At 40.3% G+C, this 22,025-nt stretch overlaps 1 protein-coding gene across 4 annotated transcripts in view; it reads left to right on the top strand.

Annotated features, from left to right (window-relative positions):
- The window catches only part of vars2 (valyl-tRNA synthetase 2, mitochondrial), a 106,576-nt gene that overhangs the window by 74,828 nt on the left and 9,723 nt on the right, over nt 1–22,025 (top strand). For 2 of the 4 annotated variants that reach the window (XM_036145630.1, XM_036145633.1), the window contains 6 exons: nt 5,034–5,164; nt 5,555–5,605; nt 16,635–16,787; nt 18,256–18,501; nt 21,074–21,185; nt 21,366–21,568. In XM_036145630.1, the coding sequence (XP_036001523.1) occupies nt 5,034–5,164; nt 5,555–5,605; nt 16,635–16,787; nt 18,256–18,501; nt 21,074–21,185; nt 21,366–21,568 (896 nt within the window). The remainder of the gene's footprint in view (nt 1–5,033; nt 5,165–5,554; nt 5,606–16,634; nt 16,788–18,255; nt 18,502–21,073; nt 21,186–21,365; nt 21,569–22,025) is intronic. The other 2 variants (XM_036145631.1, XM_036145632.1) reach the window with 2 other exon arrangements.

Consider the following 22,025-nt stretch of genomic DNA (forward strand, 5'->3'; position numbering starts at 1 on the left):
GAGTTATTTGTGTTCTAGTTGAAAGATATTAAATCTCCATAAATATTGTAACCATTTTACCCTGATGCTTTAATCCTAAATTTACCCATGTTAGTAGGATGTGTCATTATGCAAATTTTATTGCAACATTACCCATTTTAGCCAGTAACCTTTTCTTTGCGTTTTATTGAAGCCTGCCAGAGTAGCAGAAATCAGCTTACTCTTAAGATGTTTATTAAATGAAATGCTATTTAAAAGTTCAGATTATTCTACATATATAGTGAAAACAAATTAATTCATTTATTTATTTAACTGTTGATATAATACCCACTTAATTTATTAAGTTGCTCCATGATTCCATCAAGGTGCTTCTTTAAAAATTTTCACCTTTACATAATCTTAATGTGTTTCGTAATGTGTGGTTTGTTTTAATTGTGTACAACAAAATCTGAAGTGAAATGCATGAAGTCGTGTCTGCAGAACTCATCTGTGTTTTTGTCGAAGGTTGTCCGATGCCTCAGTCATAGTCCTTCAATGTCCTTTTCCAGTCCAATGTCTAAATTCAGCAGCCCAACATTCTCCTTCCCTTCAACAGTCCGTCCTCCAGTCCTCACGCCTGCAAACAGAATGAATTCTGCCAGCATTTTTTGCCAAAGAAAACGCTCCATAGGTTGAAAAGAAATTACAGCAAAACAGTCACAAACATTTTAACTACAGTGTTCCCTCTAACATGACAAACATAAAAGAAACAAAAGGATAAAAAATAAATCAAACTTTGTCTCTGACAAAATAAAACTCAAAACTGGATCAGGCTGAAGTCAATGACATCACCTTTAGTCCTTGTCCCAAGGATCAGCCCCCATGGCACTGCGGCACTGTTTCTGCATTCTCTCGCATCTGAGAATGTCTAAAATGAGACTAAATCTCTATGTTAGCACAATCCCATCATATTGACCAGGTTTCTTTGCAAAGAAAAGAAGCAGAAAGATAGAGCTGTTAATAGCAGAAAGCAACAAACATTTTTAAGACACCACCTTTCCTGCTGGAAGATCTGGCATAACTTGGTTAAAACTAAGTATAATTTAGTGTCCAAATCTGATTATTATTCCTTACCGCACTGCTAGCACTGTCTTTTCAGAGTCTTCTATTAGCAGAAAGGTGGCGTCTCCTTTAATCTGAAAGCAATAACTCAGAGAAAAACAAGAGTGTTAATAGCATGCAGTTAAAACCCTGGTCCCCTTAGCGTCCCTTTAACGTGATGTTTTCCCCTTTTTTTTCTGATCCTGGGAAGGTTTCTATTCTTCCCCTTTCCTTTGAAACTCCGTTCAAAACACCTCCAAAAGAAAGAAAACAAAAAAACGAAAGAAATGAACCAAACAAAATTAAAACAAAATTGTTTTCCAAGGAGCACAATTATGTCTTTTCCAATATGACATAGGTTTTTGACTTATTACAAACCTTTTTGATATCCTTCTGGTCCTTTGACCATGTGTATTTGCTGTTAGTAATACTTTTATTCATATATACCTTTTCAATCTTAATTGGTCAAGGGTGAAACTTTAAAGCAATGATTGTTCCCTTTTAGTTTTTGAGCTTCTAGTGTTTCTCTATAAATGATAAGAGTTTCCCCCATAATTCAGCACATTGAGAAGGCTACCCAAAACAAACCAAGATTAGAATTAGAATTTAACCCTTTAGAAGCTGGCTTTATTTTATTTTTCCCCCTCTGACATAGTTTTCGTGCCCCAGGCCACAACACACAGACCCAGCCTCGCCATAAACATTCAGATGTTTACATCATGGTCAGATTTGTTTATCATATCTATTGTCCTTCTCAGGTTATACTGTCCCTCTGAGGTTCGCCTCAGCGCAGCATAACTAATAAAATCAGATGATTTTTTTTACTGATGACGCGTGTAACGTGGCCTTCTAATATTTTGACGCTTTTCAAAATTTCTCATTAGTTGCATTCAAATTCCAAGTAAAAAATAAATAAAATAAATGAATAGAAAACCCTTAGAAAAGCAACCATATTTAGTTCCATACAGTTTGTTCAAAGCACAGTTTTTTCTCATCTATTTAAATCAAAAATCTTGTATATCTAAACTTCTTTCAACTGGACTGGTTTGTGATGAATCATTATTATTATAAGCAATGAGATCTCAGTAATTTTAAATTACTTTAGGGCTAAAAAACAAGTGATAGGATCTCAGCCTAAATTTGTAAAACAGTAAACTTAACAAGCTTATGTAACGCTTATTTCCAATTTCTAACAAAGCTGAAATATTTCTGTTCAAGCCATGTTAATCTCTCCGTGTATCAATTTAATTTGGTCCTGATATTTAATGTTAAAAAAACAAACTTTGTTATTTAAATCTCTCTTTTACTGTACCTCTATTGTTAACATAGTCCATGCTTAAAATGTCATTTGAATTACGGAGCTGCAGTTCTCCCAAAACAAATGAACATTCTGAAACCATGAACATTACTTTTACCCCCGAATTAATTCACACAGACGAACATTTAGTTACATAGATACATACATACGTACGGTTACATACAAACGATGACATTCAGACAGACAAACACGTGCAGGCCTGCTTTTTCACCATCTTAAATAGTTTTTCATAATTTTTAAACGCCAACGCCGAAAGATGTTTTCAACGCGTTAAGTTCCCGCTTAGTTTAAAAGGTGGAGAGCGTGCGCTGGTTACGACCCCCCGATGTTTCGTCCACACGCGGTTTTACGCTTCAGTCCCGCAAGGATACAACTCTGTGTCTCGCAGACACTTGGACGCTTACCCATTTTTGAAAGTTATACGTCGCTATTAGCAGTTTAGACCCATTTTATCCACAACGGAAGTGCCTAATCGGTCCCCACGTAAACGCTTCCCCGGTTCAACGCCTTTTTAGTTTCGTTTCCGTTTCCTTGTTTTTATCCATTTTATTCAATTTTCGCTTTTCTTTTTTCTCTTAATTTTATTTTTATTATTTAGTAGCAGTACTGCAATACAATAAAATAATAGTAATAATAATAACCCCTATGTGAGAAATCTGCATGTTTAATCAAATCATATCAAATCATTTATGCATGTCATGCGTCTGGGCCCCTACGTTTTTCAGCATGAAATCGAACGTCTCACCCTGGGGCTAGGCTTGACCCTGAAAAACCTCTGCCTTTCCCCCATTACACTGACTCTTCTGCTTCCAGACTTTTTTTTGTTTGTTTTTATTTATTTTATCCTTTTTTTGTTTTTTATTATTATTTTCTACTTGTCCTTAGCACGATCGACCAACTAAAATGAAAGGCCTCACATCTGATGGTCGGCTTTTTGGTATAATGGTCGGGGTCCCCACTTATCAAAGCTGCAAACGTCTTCGCAACAGTCAAGGACTTAAGCATCCCTGCCGCTTTCATCCACAACAGAAGTGGACAGCCTCTTGCACAAACCCAAGACAAGAGGACTTTAATGGACCAGCTGCAAACTGCTCAGCCGGTCACCTGTTCTCCAGGTGAAAATCACTCTGCCCCTCCTCTCCCCTTGTGGGAAAGTCCGTATTTCAGCTGAAAACGTATTCTAATTAAATTTTGAATTTTAGTTTAATGTTTAAACCTTAGTCACCGTTCGGTATTGCGAACCCTGTTTTATTTGCCTTAAGGATTAAATATAATTCATTATTTCTACCGGCTTTTACTTTTACTACCTTTTAGGTTTACAGTTTTAAATTTTTAAATTTCTTGAGGTATACTTTAAAATGGGGTTTAAATTTTAAAAGCTTGCAAGCATTTTTTGACCAATTGCGTTTGTTTTTAAAAGAGCTGGAAAATAATCCCCTTACCGTCTCATGAAAGAAAGGTTCGGATCTTCGCGCCGACGCCCAGAGACGCTCCGAGACCAGGAGCTCCTCCACATCCCTTGAAAATCCATTCGGGGTACCAGAGGCCGGATAACCTCTCCGGGCCGGCCAAAGCAGCTCCTGTCCTCGGACTCCCTCGCTCGTCGGTCGGAGATCTTGTTCGTTTACGCCAAATTGTTATGGGAGTTTTGGGTGGAATATTAAACAATAGTAACTGAGTTCCCATCTTTACTAAATGACGAGACGGTGGTATAACGTTCCAGCACTTTTATTGAGAAACAGAGCAGAGATTCACATAGATGGAAAGTAATCGCACCCCACGGTTCCGCTGCAGTCTCTGTCTGCCCTGTCTCTGTCTGCCTCGCTTTTCGGGCTTCCCCTAATACTGCACCGTGGCCTTCCCATGAGACAAAACAAAGACAGTCTATCGTAAACAATCAGTATCCCTCAGCAGCTGCAGCATTTGGCCTTGATATCAGAAAACAGTGGATCTTATACACAGACATCAGGTCTCCAGGCCTCCTCTGTCCGAGTGGTGTGAGGCCATAGTGACTTCAGAATAATAATTCTTATAACACATGTCAGTATTTTTTTTCACCTTTCTTCAGTTCTTTCTTTCTTATTCAACCATTTTGATGTGGATTTAGGATCGCTGTCTTGTTGTATAAACGACAGATGTTCTAGCAGGCTTCAGTTTTACTGCCCAGAGTCTTGGTCTCTTGAAAAACCATTATTACCCAGAGCCCCTTAATCTCCCCTGGGGTGTTGGTTGTATGAAGGCGACAAAATCATCCCTATATTGCAAACAGACAATGTAGGGATATCAGAGGCAACTGGACTTTCATTCAGTTCTTTCTGAAAATGTTTTGACACCAATTTAGCTTGCAATTCATTTTTATTCTTTTGAATGGTCATCATTGTGGATGTCTGTACATTGTCAAACTGTAAACTAACATTTTACAGATTGCTTCATTTTTTTATAGAACTCCATGAGAAATTGTACTCTCACTTTGTTTTGTTATTATTTTTTTTATTTTTAGAACTGTCAGTGTGAAAGTAGACTATCTGTATTCATACAGGTGTTGGTCATCTTGGGGCACTTGCTTTAAACTAATATCATGAGCAGGGAAGATTTACACAATACACTCTGTGGTTGTCTTGATTCCTAATAAACATATTTTCTGTTTCTTTTTTAGGTGGCGACATTAGTTTGTCCGTATCCCAAGTTCTTGGCTGCAGACACTTCTGCAATAAAATGTGGCAGACCCTGAGATTCACATTGGGAGTTTTTGGTGATAGCGCAACACCGGTGGGAACACTGGAAGAGGTACAGTGATTGCTACAGTTTAAGTTTGTCATGTTGTACCTAGCACCAATCTTAGACCCAGTCTTCTTCTGGCTTGTGTTTGGTTGCAGAAAAAATTTAAAAACTATATGGAGTGGATCAACAGTGATTCAGGCTCTGTTTTTTTATTTTTTTATTTTTTTTTACATTTATTAAACCAGGCAAGTCCCACTGAGAATACAAATGTCTTTTTCAAGATAAATTAAATAAATAACATGAAAAACTAATTAAGAAAAAAGTCACAATTTAAAGTTGTCTCTTGTGCTCTCTTTGGATTTAGGCACTCAATGAAATAGGTTTAGTTAATTTCCAGACTTTTTGCAACATGTTACATGTAGATGGAGCTAAGTAAACAAAAGCCCTTTTTTCCAGTTCTGTGTGAGGAAGTGGAACAGAGAGCAACAAGGGATCATTGGAACACGAGTAAGAAACCACACTTCCCCGTGTATTGAAATCCCAGATGTTTGAGGGCAACAGCCCAAGCTTGGCCTTATAAGTAAAAGTATACTAATGCCTCCTGGTGGACAAAGAAGGCCGTCCCACTTTAGAGTACCATTCACAGTGATGGGTCAAGGCAATATAGTTTGTAACAAACCTCAGAGAAACATCATAGACAGTGTCAATCTAATAGACATTGAATTGAGGCGTTTATGTACAACAGGTTTCCATAATCTAAAATAGAAAAAAAATGTGCTTTTACAAGCCACTTTTTCAACTCAAAGGAAAAAACTGCATATATTTCGAAAGAAAAAGCCCTGTTAGAGTTTCTTCACAAGATTGACAATATGGGGCTTGAAGTTGAGGGAATCATTAAGCAAGGCACCTAGGTGTTTGTACATGTGAACCACCTAAGACATTTCCCTCAAGAGTGGACACAGTGGGGGTAGTTTGAGGCACCTTCTTGGTGTTAGCAATCATTTTAATTTGATCTTGTTAGCATTGAGCACCAGTTTTAGCTGAAGAATTGGGAGCTGAACCACATTAATAGCGCAGAGATTTAACAGCTATAGCGGGGGATTTTCCAGAACTGTAAGTTATTGTGTCATCACCCTAAAAATGTGGTTCTGATTAGATGTTTAACAAGACCTTACTATGTCAAATCTACTTCTATGGGTGAACTATATTAAGTGAAAACGAACATAGATAAATAAAATATAGCATCATTTATTATCACGTGGTCGGAAAATTAGGGTGTACCAGCAGCAAAGTGAAAGGCAAAGTGTGCAAATACACATAAAGGTAAAAAAATATAAAAAATAACAACAAAAAGGAAAATAGTGTACATTAAGGGCAAATTAACAATATGAGAAAAATACTGTACATTTATTAAAAATAACATACTTGGGTTTAAAGACACGTTAAACTGTATAAATTATGTACCACAGAACTTGCTGCCATTACAGTCGCGATACATGAACGTTATGCAGCTGGGATCCAGCCCTTTACTTGACTGAGGTGCCCACTCTCCCAGGCAGTGGCAGAAGTTTAGCTTCAGTCAGTCAACCAGATTTTTCAATTACAAATACATCTTCTTGACAGCATTTAGAAATGAAATAAACGTATGGGTAATGACAGCATTGTGGTCGCCACCATCCGTTGTGGTACAGAAGTTTATTTTTTATTTTTAATCCGTTCGAAAACCACATATTTTCGCTATATGGCTTTGCTTCCCCGTTGTTTGGGCCAATTTGAAATTCTGACGGTATAACCCTAAAGAAAAATATCACGGTGTTATGACTACAACACAAGATTTTATTTCAAAATGTCTAAATTAAAAAAAGCAGTGGCAGCCCACTGCTCCCCAATGAGATGGGTTAAAATGCAGGTGTGAATTTCTCCATTGTGAGATCAATGATTATTATTATTAGTTAAGGAAGTTAATTAGAGGAGTTCTATTTCATCCCTCCTGACCGCCAGAGGCGGTGCTGAAAGCACTGAATGTTCCCTTCGGGCATGCGCAGTTCGAGTAATTATACCAACAGAGTCACACCTGTGACGCCGGATGACCACTCGGAGGCTACACAGCCTGCTGTCATTCTTGGCTCTGTTCCTTTTTTCTTCTCGCAAGCGGTTTGCTATATGGCTTTGCTTCCCCGTTGTTTGACGCCCCTGTCTCTTGCTGACTGGAGTTGAGGTTTTTCTCCACCCTCCCAGGGCTGCAACGGGTTGATCTGCCAGAGGATTTTGGAAGGTAAGTTCACTGTTTGCTGGTGACCTTTCCCAGCTCACAGCTTCTTGTTACCGTGTTGTGGTACTACTACAACTTGGTGCTGTTTTTGTTGCGGACTGGTGATGGCAGCGTTTTCGCCCCTACTCTCAGTGCGACCAACTTCGCTTGCCGAAGTTTGCATACGGCAAACGTTATTAGCTTTTTTTAGTTTATTGGTTTTATACCTGGTGACGGTAGCGGTTTTCGCCCCCTCTCCCAATATCAGGCTCTTTTTGTTTGCAGCCTCTTTCGTCAGTCTGCTCTGCTATAATTGGTGACCGCTGCATTCACGCCCCCTCTCCCGATTTTAGCTAATTTTTCGTTTCTCAATTGGGCTGAGCCTTGTCGACCTTCAACACGGATGGCTCCCACTGCTGCATGGATTGTGGGGCTGCCCTCCAGGCAGAGGATGGCCACGACCTGTGCCCTACCTGCCTTGGACATGAGCACCTTGTGGAGGCGTTGTCTGAGAATCCCTGCATGAACTGTAGTTTTATGCACCATGCAGTAAGGGTGGCTTGGTTGGCCCAGTTGTGTCCCCAGGATGGCTCAGACCTTCTGCCCTCTGGGCAGGTGGCTCCCCCCAGGCGTTCTAAGCACCATGGGGGGAGCCAGAGGGGAATCTGGAAAATGCTTATCCCACCCCCTAAATTGTTTTGCTAGAACCTCTACCAGAAGTGCTGCAAAAATGTATATATTAGTCTAGGGAGAACATTTACCTTTATTCTCCGTACTCTGCTGCCAAAGTCGAGGGGAAGCAGGCACCACCTGTCCAGATCATCATAGATTTTCTTATTTAGTTGTTTGAAATTAATTTCATATAGCTGTGCAAGTTTTTTTTGTTAATAAAACACCCAAGTACTCCATTTGTGATTGATTCCATTTAAATCGATAACTAGCAAAAGAAGGCCAAAATTTAGATTTTTTGTACATTGAATGTACAACCGGAAAATATACCATAGGTTTCCAGAATGTTTATAAGCAGTGGGATACCAGCTTCAGGATTTTCCATGGCTACAAGAACATCATTTGCATATAGGCATATTTTGTTTTCCACATTCCCTAATGTCACCCCCTGTAAACTTGTCTCGTACCTGATAACCTAAGCCAGAGGCTGAATAAAAAGATTAAAGAGTAGTGGGCTTAACAGACACCCCTGGTGACACCCTCTTTGCAATGTTATTTGATTTGAAACGTTCCCATTAATTTTTATTCTTGCTGCTGTTGAGGAGTAGACTGATCTTATACACTGAATAAATATATCACAGAACCCAAATCTCTTCCTTACTTGAAAAATAAACTCCCACCCTATCGTATCATATGCTTTCTCAGCATGAAGGCTAAGAAGGACCATGCTTCTATTTTCTTTAATTATATAATCAATAATATGAAGGGCCCTTCTTATATTATCATGTTTGTCTTTTACCAATGAAACCTGTCTGGTCCTCATCTATCAAAGAAGGCAACAAAATACTTATTCTTTTAGCTAATATTGCTGCATATAATTTGTATTTAAAACACTAAGTTGTCTGTACCCTTTAGGGTTTGTTTTGTCTTTCCCCACCTTTGGTCTGAGATAAATGCCTCTCGCCACGATGGTGGAAGATCTGCACCTTTCAGAGGTCTTTAATAATGGGAGTAGAGATTCCCTGATTTTCTTGTACCATTCCAGGGGGGAATCCATCATTGCCCAGAGACTGGTTGGCTCTAAGGTTTGAGATCCCAGAGTTAATTTCCTCTGTTGAAATTTCTCTTACCTTTTTAGATGGAAGATCCAAGGAGGCAAGTCATTTTTGAATTGTGTGATTATTGTGTCTTGCTGTGTGTATAATGCAGCATGATATTCTTCAAATTATTTTTGAATTTCTTCTATTTTGCTCGTCATTTTATTTGTCTTTGGATTCCAAATTCCCTGTTGCTTCCTAAATTTCCATGAAAATGTCCATGGCCCGACCCATAGTATTTTTGCCATATATAGATAGATATCCCCCCCCCCCCCAATTTCCCCACTTAATATTTTATGTGTCTTCTGCTTAACAGGTCTCATTTGTTCAAGTATGTAAGGATTTCTGCTTATAGAATGCCGCTGCTCCAATTTTTCCTGTAAATCTGAGAGTTTTTTTGCTCTTCTTTAGAGTAGCACATAATTTTACCCCTAATGTATGCTTTGGCTCCATCCCATAGAATTGTTGGACTTACTCTCCCATTATCATAAAGTTCTAAATAGGTTTTCAATTCTTTAGATATTCCTATTTTAAATGAGTTACTGTTTAATAACCCTGTATTAATTCTCCATAGCGTGTTTTTGGACCTTTTAATTAAAGTAATCTTATTAGTTAACACAGATTGATCATAAACATCTCTCTGTCTTATTGTACAATCTCTCACGCTATAAAGATCCTTGCTGAATTTCAAGAAATAATCAATTCTAGATTGAATAATATTCCTACCTGAATAAAAAGCAAATCATGTTTATGTAAATATTTCCATATATCAATAAATCCCAGTTCTTGCAAAGTTTTGTTAAATTTATTTTTCCACGAGTCATTTTCTACTCTGTTAGTGATGTTGAGTTTCGGATCTAGAAGTAAATTAAAATCACCAGCACATAATGCATATACCACTCGCTTCTGCAACTATGAGATTAAATACCTCTTTTAAAAAATTGGATGCTACTTCCAGCGGATGCATAAATGTTACGTAAAGTGACTTCTTCCTCCTCCAGTTTCCCCTTTAAGATCACAAATCTACCGTCATAAGCTTTCTGCTCTGCAATAAGATGAAAACTAATGCTGTTGGATATAAGAATGGCTACTCCCCTTTTTTTTACCAGATATATGAGAAGCAAAATATGTATTTTAAAACCCATTTTCTTAAATTTCTCCTGTCTGTCTTGTCAAGTGTTTCTTGCAAAAAGGCAATGCTTGTATGCTCTCGCTAAAATTTTGAAATAATCTTGCTTCTTTTTTTTGGATTCTTTATACCGTTCACATTTAATGACTGCATGTTATAATACTGCATTCACTCTGCACAATATTGATATGTTTACCAGCTCCTGCTTAACTTCACTTGTAGCACTCAGAAAACATGAAGAACAGACATACAAAATTACAGAACTTGTCATAACAGTAAAACAGGTTTTCCAATTAAGAGTTTCTCATCTTCTCTTGATGTTAGGGGAAAATGCCACAATGTGGAGCCCCTGCTTAGTCGCCAAATGTAACAAAGAAACTAAAAAAGGTACAAATAATCGCCACTCCTGTTTTGATGCAGGTCAGTCCCCAGCTTCATCCTGGCCATAAAGCATTAATCAACAGATCCCATGCTTGCGATGTGAGGTGATCATACTTTTTTCCCAAAAAAGTGAATTCTATAATCAATCCCCAATTCAATTCAGACCTTTTACGTCACCTATAGGTACGGCTCTGTTGTTTAAAAATGTTACAAATCCTCCCCAAGATTTATCAAACAGTGACATTTTCTTCCGGAGAAGAAACATAATCTTTTCTGAAGGCAGGATGACAGCTCCTTTAGCCACAGAGAAAAACGAGGTGGGGTCTCATTCTTCCAGTTGATAGCTATACACTTGTTGGCTGCAATAAGGGCTAATCTGATTAAGCGAGTATTAACTCTCATCTTTCCTGGCAAGACCAACAGGTCTCCCAATAACATCAGCCGTGGGTTGGCTGGAATTTCCACCCCCATAATAGCTTTGATAGTATCTAAAATGGAGCGCCAATATTGCACCAAACATCTGCATGTCCAGAACATGTAGAGAAGAGATCCAGTTTCAGTCTTACACCCAGGGCAGTATTCAGAATTGTTACTACTTGTAACGGTAGTCTCTGGCGAACCCAAAATTCAGCCGGACACAGAGTTATGTAAAAAACAAAAAAAAAAGGTGTTTTAATGAAAAAAGACAAACCAGGAGATGCAGATGTAACTGATATCGAGTCCAAGCTGGTGGAGTACGGAGATGCACAGAAAGGCACAGTGGCAAAATCACGAGTGAGATGCAAGGAGATGACATGACAAGACGATCTGGCAGTGAGTGACTCAGTGAGGCAGGTATATAAAGGCAAGTGAACAGGTGAGCTGAGTTGGAACTTAATTAGAGAAAACAGGAGGGATTGGTCTGGGCAGATGAATGAACTGACTGGGGAGTAAACAGGGAGGTGACGGGCTGGCTGACTACTGAATGATGAACTGAGTAAATAGAGCAAAGTGTAAAACAAAACCCATACTGTGACAAGAACAATATAATGTTCGGACACAATGGAATTTTGCTCTAATTTCATTCCTGATTTTTAACGTATTATTTTTATATTGGATTTGGAGTTAAATTTGTTTATACTTATAAGAGTAAATCTATGGAATACTAAACCATGTCTCAGCTGTGTAGGATTATTTGACCTGTTGTCGATGTACAGTACTCCGTTTTTGCAATATTTTAGTTTCTGTTGTTAAAATATTTAAAAAAATTTTTTTGTTGGAGATGTGTTCATGAGATGATAGGTAGAAACCTTAAGACTGAGGGGGGAACACATTAAAGCGGGCTGCGGTTTTTAGAGAACACCTAGTATTTAGAAATTTTTGTTGGGTCTGAAATCTTTGGAAGAGCTTTGTAAAACCATCATGCTGCAGTCTGATTCTGGGTTCCAGCTAATAGTCAATAACTCAAGTTATCGGTCAGATGAACATATCTAAATGGTGAGTGGCTTGTACTTGTATACCGCTTTAAATATTCATATGACTCCAAAGCACTTTACACTACAGTCAGTCATTCACCCATTCATGCACACATTCACACCCTTAGAATTAGTTTGACACATTTGTGACTGGTTTCCCAAACGGTTAAGAATGTTGCTGACTTTTTCAAAAGTATATCAAGCATTTATTCCATATTGTCTAAAACAGCTCTCAGCTCATGTTAAGTGGTCAGTAATGCTTATTAGTGTGAATGCAGTAGGCATTCACAATTATTGAGATCCTGTTTCTCTTTATTCTTTATTATTAGTGAATGCAGTAGGCAGTAGTCGCGGGGGTAGCAGCTTCAGTAGGGAGGCCCAGACGTCCCTCTCCCCAGCCACTTGGGCCAGCTCCTCCAGAGGAATCCCAAGGCGTTCCCAGGCCAGCCGGGAGACATAGTCCCTCCAGCGTGTCCTGGGTCTCCCTCTGGGCCTCCTCCCGGTGAGACGTGCCCGGAACACCTCACCAGGGAGGCGTCCAGGAGGCATCCTGACCAGATGCCCGAGCCACCTCAACTGGCTCCTCTCGACGTGGAGGAGCAGCGGCTCTACTCTGAGTCCTCCCCGGATGACTGAGCTCCTCACCCTATCTCTAAGGGAGAGCCCAGACACACTACGGAGAAAACTCATTTCAGCCGCTTGTATCCGGGATCTCGTTCTTTCGGTCACGACCCAAAGCTCGTGACCATAGATGAGGGTAGGAACGTAGATTGACCGGTAAATCGAGAGCTTCGCCTTTTGGCTCAGCTCTCTCTTCACCACAACGGATCGGTACTGCGCCCTCTTCAAAGCAGACGCTGCACCGATCCACCTGTCGATCTCCCGCTCCATCTTCCCCTCATTCGTGAACAAGACCCCAAGAGACTTGAACTCCTCCACTAGGGGCAGCACATCCTCCCCAACCCAGAGAAGGCACTCTACCCTTTTCCGGTTCAAGACCATGGTCTCGGATTTGGAGGCACTGATTTTCATCCCGGCCGCTTTGCATTCGGCTGTGAACCGCTCCAGTGAGAGCTGTAGATCACGCCCTGATGAAGCCAATAGGACCACGTCATCCGCGAATAGCAGAGCCGCAATTCTAAGGCCACCAAAACGGATCCCCTCAACACCTTGGCTGCGCCTAGAAATTCTGTCCATAAAAATTATGAACAGAATCGGTGACAAAGGGCAACCTTGGCGGAGTCCAACTTTCACCGGAAACGAGTCCGACTTACTGCCGACAATGCACCTCCAGGCCTGGCTCCAGAGTGGGGCCCCGGTGACCCGCATCCGGGCGAGGGAACACGAGATCCAATTATTGTACTCATCATAAGGGGCTTTTTGGGCTGTGCGTTGTCTGGTCCCTCACCTAGGACCTGTCTGCCTTGGGTGACCCTACTAGGGGCTTAAAGCCCCTGACAGCATAGCTCCTAGGATCGTTGGGACACTGAAACCCCTGCACCACGGTAAAGTGGCAGCCCAGGGAGAGGCCTTTGTGCCTAAATTAAAATATTTCCAGCAAAAACCGATAGCTTGTCCGGTTCCCCTATCCGTTACGTAATAAACGCAGTAAAAATTACGTGTCTAACCTTTATCGTTCCGGAGAAACCAAGTGCTGCTTGCGGGGTGAATTGCAGCTGAAACAGGTTCAGAACTCCATGCCCCCAAATTATGCAATTTTCACATTGTCGCTATGCCTACACCGATTTTTGTACAAACATAAAAATAAGCACAGTTGTCCTCCAAAGCACACCTCACAGTGAAAGAATTATTTTGATATCTCCTATACTTTTTCAGCTAAAGCGATTTGTTCGGGACCCTTTTTAAAGGATTTTTGCATATCCATAAACAATCCCCTTTATATCATGATTTTTCTACGCCTTTGTTAAAATATTTCCAGCAAAAAGCCATAGTTTGTGTTATTCCCCTGTCCGTTCCGAATTAATCGCTGAAAAAATGATGTCTCTAGCACTTACGGTTCACGAATAATCAAGTGTTGTTTGAGGCAATGTTCTCCATTATAATCCAATTGGACATAGTCTGACCAAAGTGTCTGCACTTCATTAGACTGGCCAGCTGCAGGCGTAAGTGAGTTTCCATGACAACGGAACTCTGCTGGTCAGAGGTTACTATAGTTCAGGGACAGGCTCCATTGGGATAGAATGGCAACTTTCAACACCCACTGCATTGGCTGTGATAAATGTAGGAATCTGAAATTCGCACAGTCACTTCCTCTTAACGATTTAAAAATTTCCAGTGATTATCAGACATGTCATTTTTTCTGTCCCTTTTTGGATTTGATGACTTTTCCAATTGGGCCTTTTGCGTCCAACAGTTCCTGGCAGGATGCCCATACATGACCTCCCGGGCCAATACAGCACCACCCACCTGTGGGAAATGGCACTACACACCGTTTTGGTCAAATGTTAAGTTCTGGGCCCAGATTTGGTGAGGCTGAGTTGATAAAGAAGGCTGATCTGACCCATGATCTTTGGTGAGCTTTGGTGACATTTAGTATTTGCGCCCTTTTTGAGGTACTTCTCAGTACAGGATTTGGACCAAACTAACAGAGTACTATCACCCGGTGACACTCTACACAACCGTGTTAGCGGCTAATGGTTAGCATGTTGCTAACCGGAAGTAGCTCTAGGAAGGGCTTACAAACGTGTGCTTCACAGAGTCTGTACCTCCTTTACAGGGAATGCTCCACAATAAATTTATCCTCGTTGCATAAAGCATCTCCAAGTTAGGAGGTGTCAAACATCCAATGACAAAACCCCTTATTCTCCTTGAAATGCATATCCTAATATGGCTACAGTATATTTGAGTTTGAAATTCTACTTCTGCTTTGTTAAACGATTCAGTGTTTAGAACGAGTTAGGAAACATTTGGTGCCATTCCCCCAGTTTTTTCTTCTTCTAATCATTCAGCTATTCTATTCTAAATCAAGAATAGAATTTAAAATTCTTCTTCTAACGTATAAAGCCCTTAATAATCAAGCTCCATCATATATCAGAGCTCTGATTACCCCGTATGTTCCTAACAGAGCACTTCGCTCTCAGACTGCAGGTCTGCTGGTGGTTCCTAGAGTCTCTAAAAGTAGAATGGGAGGCAGATCCTTTAGCTATCAGGCTCCTCTCCTGTGGAACCAACTCCCAGTTTTGGTCCGTGAGGCAGACACCCTGTCTACTTTTAAGACTAGGCTTAAAACTTTTCTTTTTGACAAAAATTATAACTAGTGACTCATGTTACTCTCAGCTACCTTTATAGTTTTACTGCTATAGGCTTAGGTTACTGGAGTATATCAGGATCTAATTTTCTCACTATATTGAGTTCTACTGTTCTTCAATTATGCATTATGTGTTGTCATTTCTGCTTTAACTTTCTGTTCTCTCTCTTTTCTCTTCATAGTAGGTACACCTGGTCTGGCGTTCTGTTAACTGTGACATCATCCAGAGAAGACGGCTCACCTGCTACTACCATCTAATGTAGAACAGATTACTAGATCAATGTGTGCTTCTGTGCTTTTTTGTTTCTCTTGTTGTGTCTCTGTTCTGTCTTCTGTAACCCCAGTCGGTCGAGGCAGATGACCGTTCATACTGAGCCCGGTTCTGCCGGAGGTTTTTTTTTCCCGTTAATGGGTGGTTTTTCTTCCCACTGTCGCTTCATGCTTGCTCAGTATGAGGGATTGCAGCAAAGCCATGTACAATGCAGACGACTCTCCCTGTGGCTCTACGGTTCCCCAGGAGTGAATGCTGCTTGTCGGGACTTTGATGCAATCAACTGGTTTCCTTATATAGGAAATTTTTGACCAATCTGTATAATCTGACCCAATCTGTATAATATGATTGAACTTGACTTTGTAAAGTGCCTTGAGATGACATGTTTCATGATTTGGCGCTATATAAATAAAATTGAATTGAATTGAATTGAATTGAATATTCTTTCATGTTCAAATTCTTCAAATTTTTCAAATTCTTCAATGTTTTTCAGCTATTTTATCTCTTCTTCAAAGATCTTCAGCATCTTTGCCTCAATCATTTAGCTTACTGCATTCACACTGCATTTTCGCAGGAAATGCAAATTTTTCTAGTTTTATGTAAAACCTCCTATTCTAGGAAATGGAAATAATAGCTCCACAAGAAATTTGAATTCCTGAAAATGGATGTGCTTTTAAAATGTTTAACCATTTGTGGGCTACTGGCTTAAAACTAGAAGTTAACAAAATTGTATGCACATCATTTCTCTATTATAAGTATTTGTGACTTTTCTAACCCAGTTCTATGTTCTATTTTGTCACTTGTTTATACTTTTTTGTTTTTTGCTTTTGCTAGTGACCTTTTTCAAATTAGTCCAACCTTCATTCTGTGTCCATTCAGGGATTCTCACTGTGGGCTAACTGAAACATTAAAAGTCAGCTGGGAGTTAGATCAAGCTGCAATGGTTGAATGAGCGAAGTCCACTTGATGATAACCCTTGTGCTACAATATGCTGTTTCTCCTTTTACTTCCTCTAGACAACTCCTCTGAACAGCATGGAGCGGTGGATCTGTTCCCGACTCTACAGCACAATTGTACAGTGTGAGCAGGCGTTTGAAGCTTATGAGCTGCATATAGTCACATCTGCCCTGTATTCCTTTTGGGTGCACAACTTGTGTGACGTTTACTTGGTAAGGAGAACATTTTGATATGAGAGAATGGGTCTGTTTTATTATCAGAAAAGGAGAACTAAAATGATAAGATAAGAATTCCTCCATCGTCCCGCAATGGGGAAATTCGGGTGTGACAATGGCAAACACACACACAGACAGACAGACAGACAGTTACACACAATTATTCCCTTAGTTTTCATTTTTTTAGAGTGCAGTAATTAATACAAACATTTACTTAAAATTTTAAGTGCAACATTTTTACATTCAGAAATATTGAGTAGATTGAAAACCAGCCTAATCTCTTAAATATACTGTATCAACTGCATAAGTACATCTAGAACTAATTGAGTGACCATGAATAATTATAGCTGGCACGGTAATATATAAAACTAAAATTCTAAGTAAATTAAATAGTGAGGTTAAAAACCACAAACAAATTGAGTAGTTAGTACTGAAATGCTCTGTAAATGTAACTGACAGCAAGACCGCCATTCAGTATAAAAAGTGTTCCATTTACTTCATTATTTATACTTTACTTGATTAACTATACTAAGTTAAGATGAACACCTTACAGCCTGAGTATTCAGCTACAGTGCTGCAAAACAAAACAAGTATATTGAACTTTCTCAACCTCCCCTTTTTCTTTTCTCTGCATAAAAACAAAGCTAACAACAACCCCCCCCCCCCCCCCCCCCAAGTCGGTCGAGGCAGATGACAGTTCACACTGAGCCTTTTCCTTGACATTTTCCTCCCTGTGAAAGTGGAGTTTTCTTCTCCACTGTCGCTTCATGCTTTCTCATTATGAGGAATTGCTGCAAGGCCATCGACAATGTAGACGACTCTATACTCTTTCATGAGGAGTGAATGCTGCTTGTCAAGACTATTTGCAATCTGCTGAGTTTCCTTAGATAGAAAACATTTTGGCCAATCTGTATGATTTGATTGAATTTGAGTTTGTAAAGGGCCTTGAGATGACATGTTGTGAATTGGCGCTATATAAATAAAATTGAATTGAACTGAAAAGAATACTGTTTTTAGCACAAAATGGCCACTTCTTGGGGCGAGTAGCTCCAAGAAGGAGCGTGCAAAAAGATATATAGTATCTTATAGGAAAGTACAAGTTTCTTATACTTTCCTATAAGAAACTTCCTCTTCTGTAACTGAAGTGAAATCCCTTGATTATACACAATCATGGTCAAATAAAGATGATTCTGATTCTAAACACAGGATATGGTCAATGAAGGCATATTCTAATCTTTTACTTTTAACTTTGGTAGAATGTTTCAGCCTCTGTTTTCATTTAGGGTAGTATTGACCAATTCCAGATGTGTTACTTTGTGAAGGCCAAATTGTTAACTCACATCATTGTGGTTGTTGATCAATGCAGAAACACTTTGCTTTGCCTCAAAAGGCATAGCACATGTATCCGCAGGTTGTACCAGTATGATAATGTAATCGTTGTCATTTCTCTGTTTCTGTCCTGAAGGAGTATGTAAAGGCTGTGCTGTTGAACCAGAATGAGGGGACAGAGGTGGCAACTGACCACAGAAGCACCACGAAGCAGGCGGCCAGCACTGTTCTCTATCACTGCGTGTCTTTGTCTCTGGCTCTGCTCTCTCCCTTCATGCCCTTTATCACTGAAGAACTGTGGCAGAGGCTCCAACCTTTTAGACCTGAAGCCTTGGCTCAAACGAGCCTGTGTTTACAGCCCTACCCCCAATCGACTCGTCTGGTAAGGCTCTAGCTAATTTTCATATGGTTCACATAATATGTATGTGGTTGCAATAGGGTTTATCTCATTCTCTGCAGCCTGAGGAGGATGTACAGTGGTGAGAAAAAGCGTTTGCCCCCTTCCTGATTTTTCTTCTTCATGTTTAAGTGTTTTAGGACATCAAAAAAACTTCAAACAAACATCAATCAAACAAAGAAAAAATCCAAACCTACATGACCCTGATTAAGTGATTGCCCCCTAAACTTAATAACTGGTTGTGTCCAGGGGCGTTTCCAGCTTTGAAGGACATCCGGGGCTTAGCCCAGACCATTTTATGTAAATACAGGATCACTCGAAGTTTTTTTTTTTTTTTACTTTCAGTCAAAATACTTCTTTAACATGCACAAACACATTCTCTCTCTCTCTCTCTCTCTCTCTCTCTCTCTCTCTCTCTCTCATATATATCACTTGCTGGGTATCATTAAAGGGTATTTTCTTGGTTTGAGCATTGCAAATCGGTTCATGACACCATTATGGTCTGTGACCCCCACAATTCCCCTCTCAATGGACGTCTGCTGCGCATGTTTAGTGTTTTCTTTTTAAATTTTTTTTAGAATTGTAGTTTAAAGGACGATTAAATGAAATTATGCAGACAAAATTAAAATGTGGCACACTGCTTATGACTTGCGCGACAACAAAGCTTCACATTCTTTACAGCTTCACAAAATGCGGGACAGGTGGTCCCGACAGGTTATTGGTATGAGATTCTGCTCCAGAACAAAAGCACCTCTGTGAAGATGCTGGCGGAAGCTGGTGAAAGGGCGTCACCATCCAGAGTAAAATTAGTTTAGGCTGAGGTAGACTGACAGGCCCCTCAGAAAAGAAGAAGCTATTACTGCAAAAACTACATGAAAATGAAAAAAGTCACAAACATTTCAGAATCAGAATCAAGTTTAATCGCCAAGTAGGTTTGCACTTACAAGGAATTTAACTTGGTGTTGATGGTGCAGACAAAAACTAAAAATACAATAAAATAAAATGGATGTTTATATATACAGAAGCTATATACACTCAGTAAACTGTGCGTTAATGTAACGCAGAAGCTTGTAAGTCCTGAACGGGGGAGAGAGGCGGTGTTCAGTTTCACAGGCGGCTCTTGGCCTTGTTCATAAGGCTGGTAGCAGATGGAAAAAACTGTTCTTGTGGCATGAGGTTGTGGTCCTGATGGAGCGCAGCCTCCTGCCAGAGGGAAGTGACTGAAATAGTCTGTGACTGGGGTGAAGGGATCAGCCACAATCTTCCTGCACGCCTCAGAGTCCTGGAGGCGTACAGGTCCTGGAAAGATGGAAGATTGCAGCCAATCACCTTCTCTGCAGACCTGATGACACGCTGCAGTCTGCTCTGGTCCTTAGCGGTGGCACCAGCGTACCAGATGGTGATGGAGGAGGTGAGGATGGACTCAATGATGGAGGAGTAGAACTGCACCATCATTGTCCTTGGCAGGTTGAACTTCTTCAGCTGCCTTCTTCAGGAAGTCCATCCTCTGCTGGGCTTTCTTGGTGAGGGAGTTGATGTTCAGCTCCCACTTTAGGTCCTGGGAGATGATAGTTCCCAGGAAGCAGAAAGACTCCACAGTGTCCATGGTGGAGTCACAGAGGGTGATGGGGGTAGCTGGGGCTGGGTTCTTCCTGAAGTCCACAACCATCTCCACTGTTTTTACAGCGTTGAGCTCCAGGTTGTTCTCCCTGCACCAGGTCACCAGATGGTCAGCCTCCCACCTGTAGGCGGACTCGTCACCATCAGAGATGGTTCACCTGCTGCTTCCTGTCAGACAGGAAGTCTGTGATCCACCTGCTGCTTCCTGTCAGACAGGAAGTCTGTGATCCACCTGCAGGTGGAGTCGGGCACATTCAGCTGGGAGAGCTTCTCCTGAAGCAGAGCTGGGATGATTGTATTGAAGGCAGAGCTGAAATCCACAAACAGGATCCTGGCGTAGGTTCCTGCAGAGTCCAGGTGCTGGAGGATGTGATGAAGGCCCAGGATGACAGCGTCGTCTGCAGACCTGTTGGCTCTGTAGGCAAACTGTAGGTGGTCCAGGAGGGGATCGGTTATTTCTTTAAGGTGTGAAAGCACAAGGCGCTCAAAGGACTTCATAACCACAGAGGTCAGAGCGACGGGTCTAAAGTCATTAAGTCCTGTGGTCCTTGGCTTCTAGGGAACAGGGATAATGGTGGAGGATTTGAAGCAGGCTGGCACGTGACATGTCGCCAGTGAGGTGTTTAAAATGATTTATCCTTTAAATCATTTAAAGCAATTCTATTAAATGCTTTAGAAATGTATGTAAACTTCTGACTTTGCAGGAAGCTTAAAAATCTTAACTACATCTAGCATTATTCTATCATTTAGCAAATAGAACTATTTTATATCCTTACTGACCAGAAACAGCAAAGTTTTAGTGTGATATACTGTCACACAGAGAGAAAAAGGTAATATGTTCTTTTTCACAGTGCATGTGAATCTGGTTTCAACTGTTTTTTTCCTCATCATATACAATATGTTTGTCAATATGTATGTCACATCTCCATTTCTTCAGACACACTGGTATTTCCCTGAGGAGGAAAAAGATTTCCTGCTGGTCCAGGATGTTATCCGAATAGCTCGTTCTCTGCGAACCCAGTGTGGCCTAACTAAAGAAAAACCTGTCTGTAAGTCAACAGATTAAAGCAACCATTTATCAGGAATATTTTTGTGACTACTAATTGTATATACTGTATACTTCAACAAGTAAACCTTGGTATGTTTTGATGAGTGAAAGAAAATTCAACAGCCATGCTAATAAAAGATAACCCTGCAGTATCTAACATGTTGCTTATACCTGGTTTCAGTGTGGGCAGTGTGTTCACCGAGCCAGGCCCAGACCCTCCTTCGCTTTGGTTCAGCTGTTTTGAATTTAAGTCGAATCTCAAACCTCGAGATCTTCTGTCCAGATCTAGCATGCCCTCTTCCCTCTGTCCACTCTACACCTCCACCTACAGGATGCTTCATTGGTGTGGTGGACCACACATGTCAGCTACACCTTCACATTCAAGTGTGTATCAGACTCATTCCAATAGATCTGTTGCAGCATTCTCTGATGCATGTTCGCCAGTAATCATCAACAAGACCAGATCTAGGAAATGTTACCACTAACTTTAAATATGCTTTAATATTTATTGTCTTATTATATATTTTTTTATTTGATAATTTTGTTATGGTATTTTACAAAGAATGTGTCTACAGCTAGAAAGTTATTTGGTTTTTCAAATGTATCTTATTTGTAGGCTGTTACTTTTTAATCATGCCCTGCCAGTTGATCTTGAAGAAATGTTTTTATTTTATTTTATAGAGTCTAGGTCGGTACTGGTGACTATAATGCACCAGCCCACATTTATAACCATAACACAACAAATATTGTAATAGTATAGCTTTGCAACTTTATTGCAAATCATGTGAAGGTGATGGCTGCCTGCCACGGTTCTTTTATATTGAGGTGGTTTGCTTGATTT

Source organism: Fundulus heteroclitus, chromosome 13 (genome assembly GCF_011125445.2).
Source record: "Fundulus heteroclitus isolate FHET01 chromosome 13, MU-UCD_Fhet_4.1, whole genome shotgun sequence".
NCBI lineage: Eukaryota > Metazoa > Chordata > Actinopteri > Cyprinodontiformes > Fundulidae > Fundulus > Fundulus heteroclitus.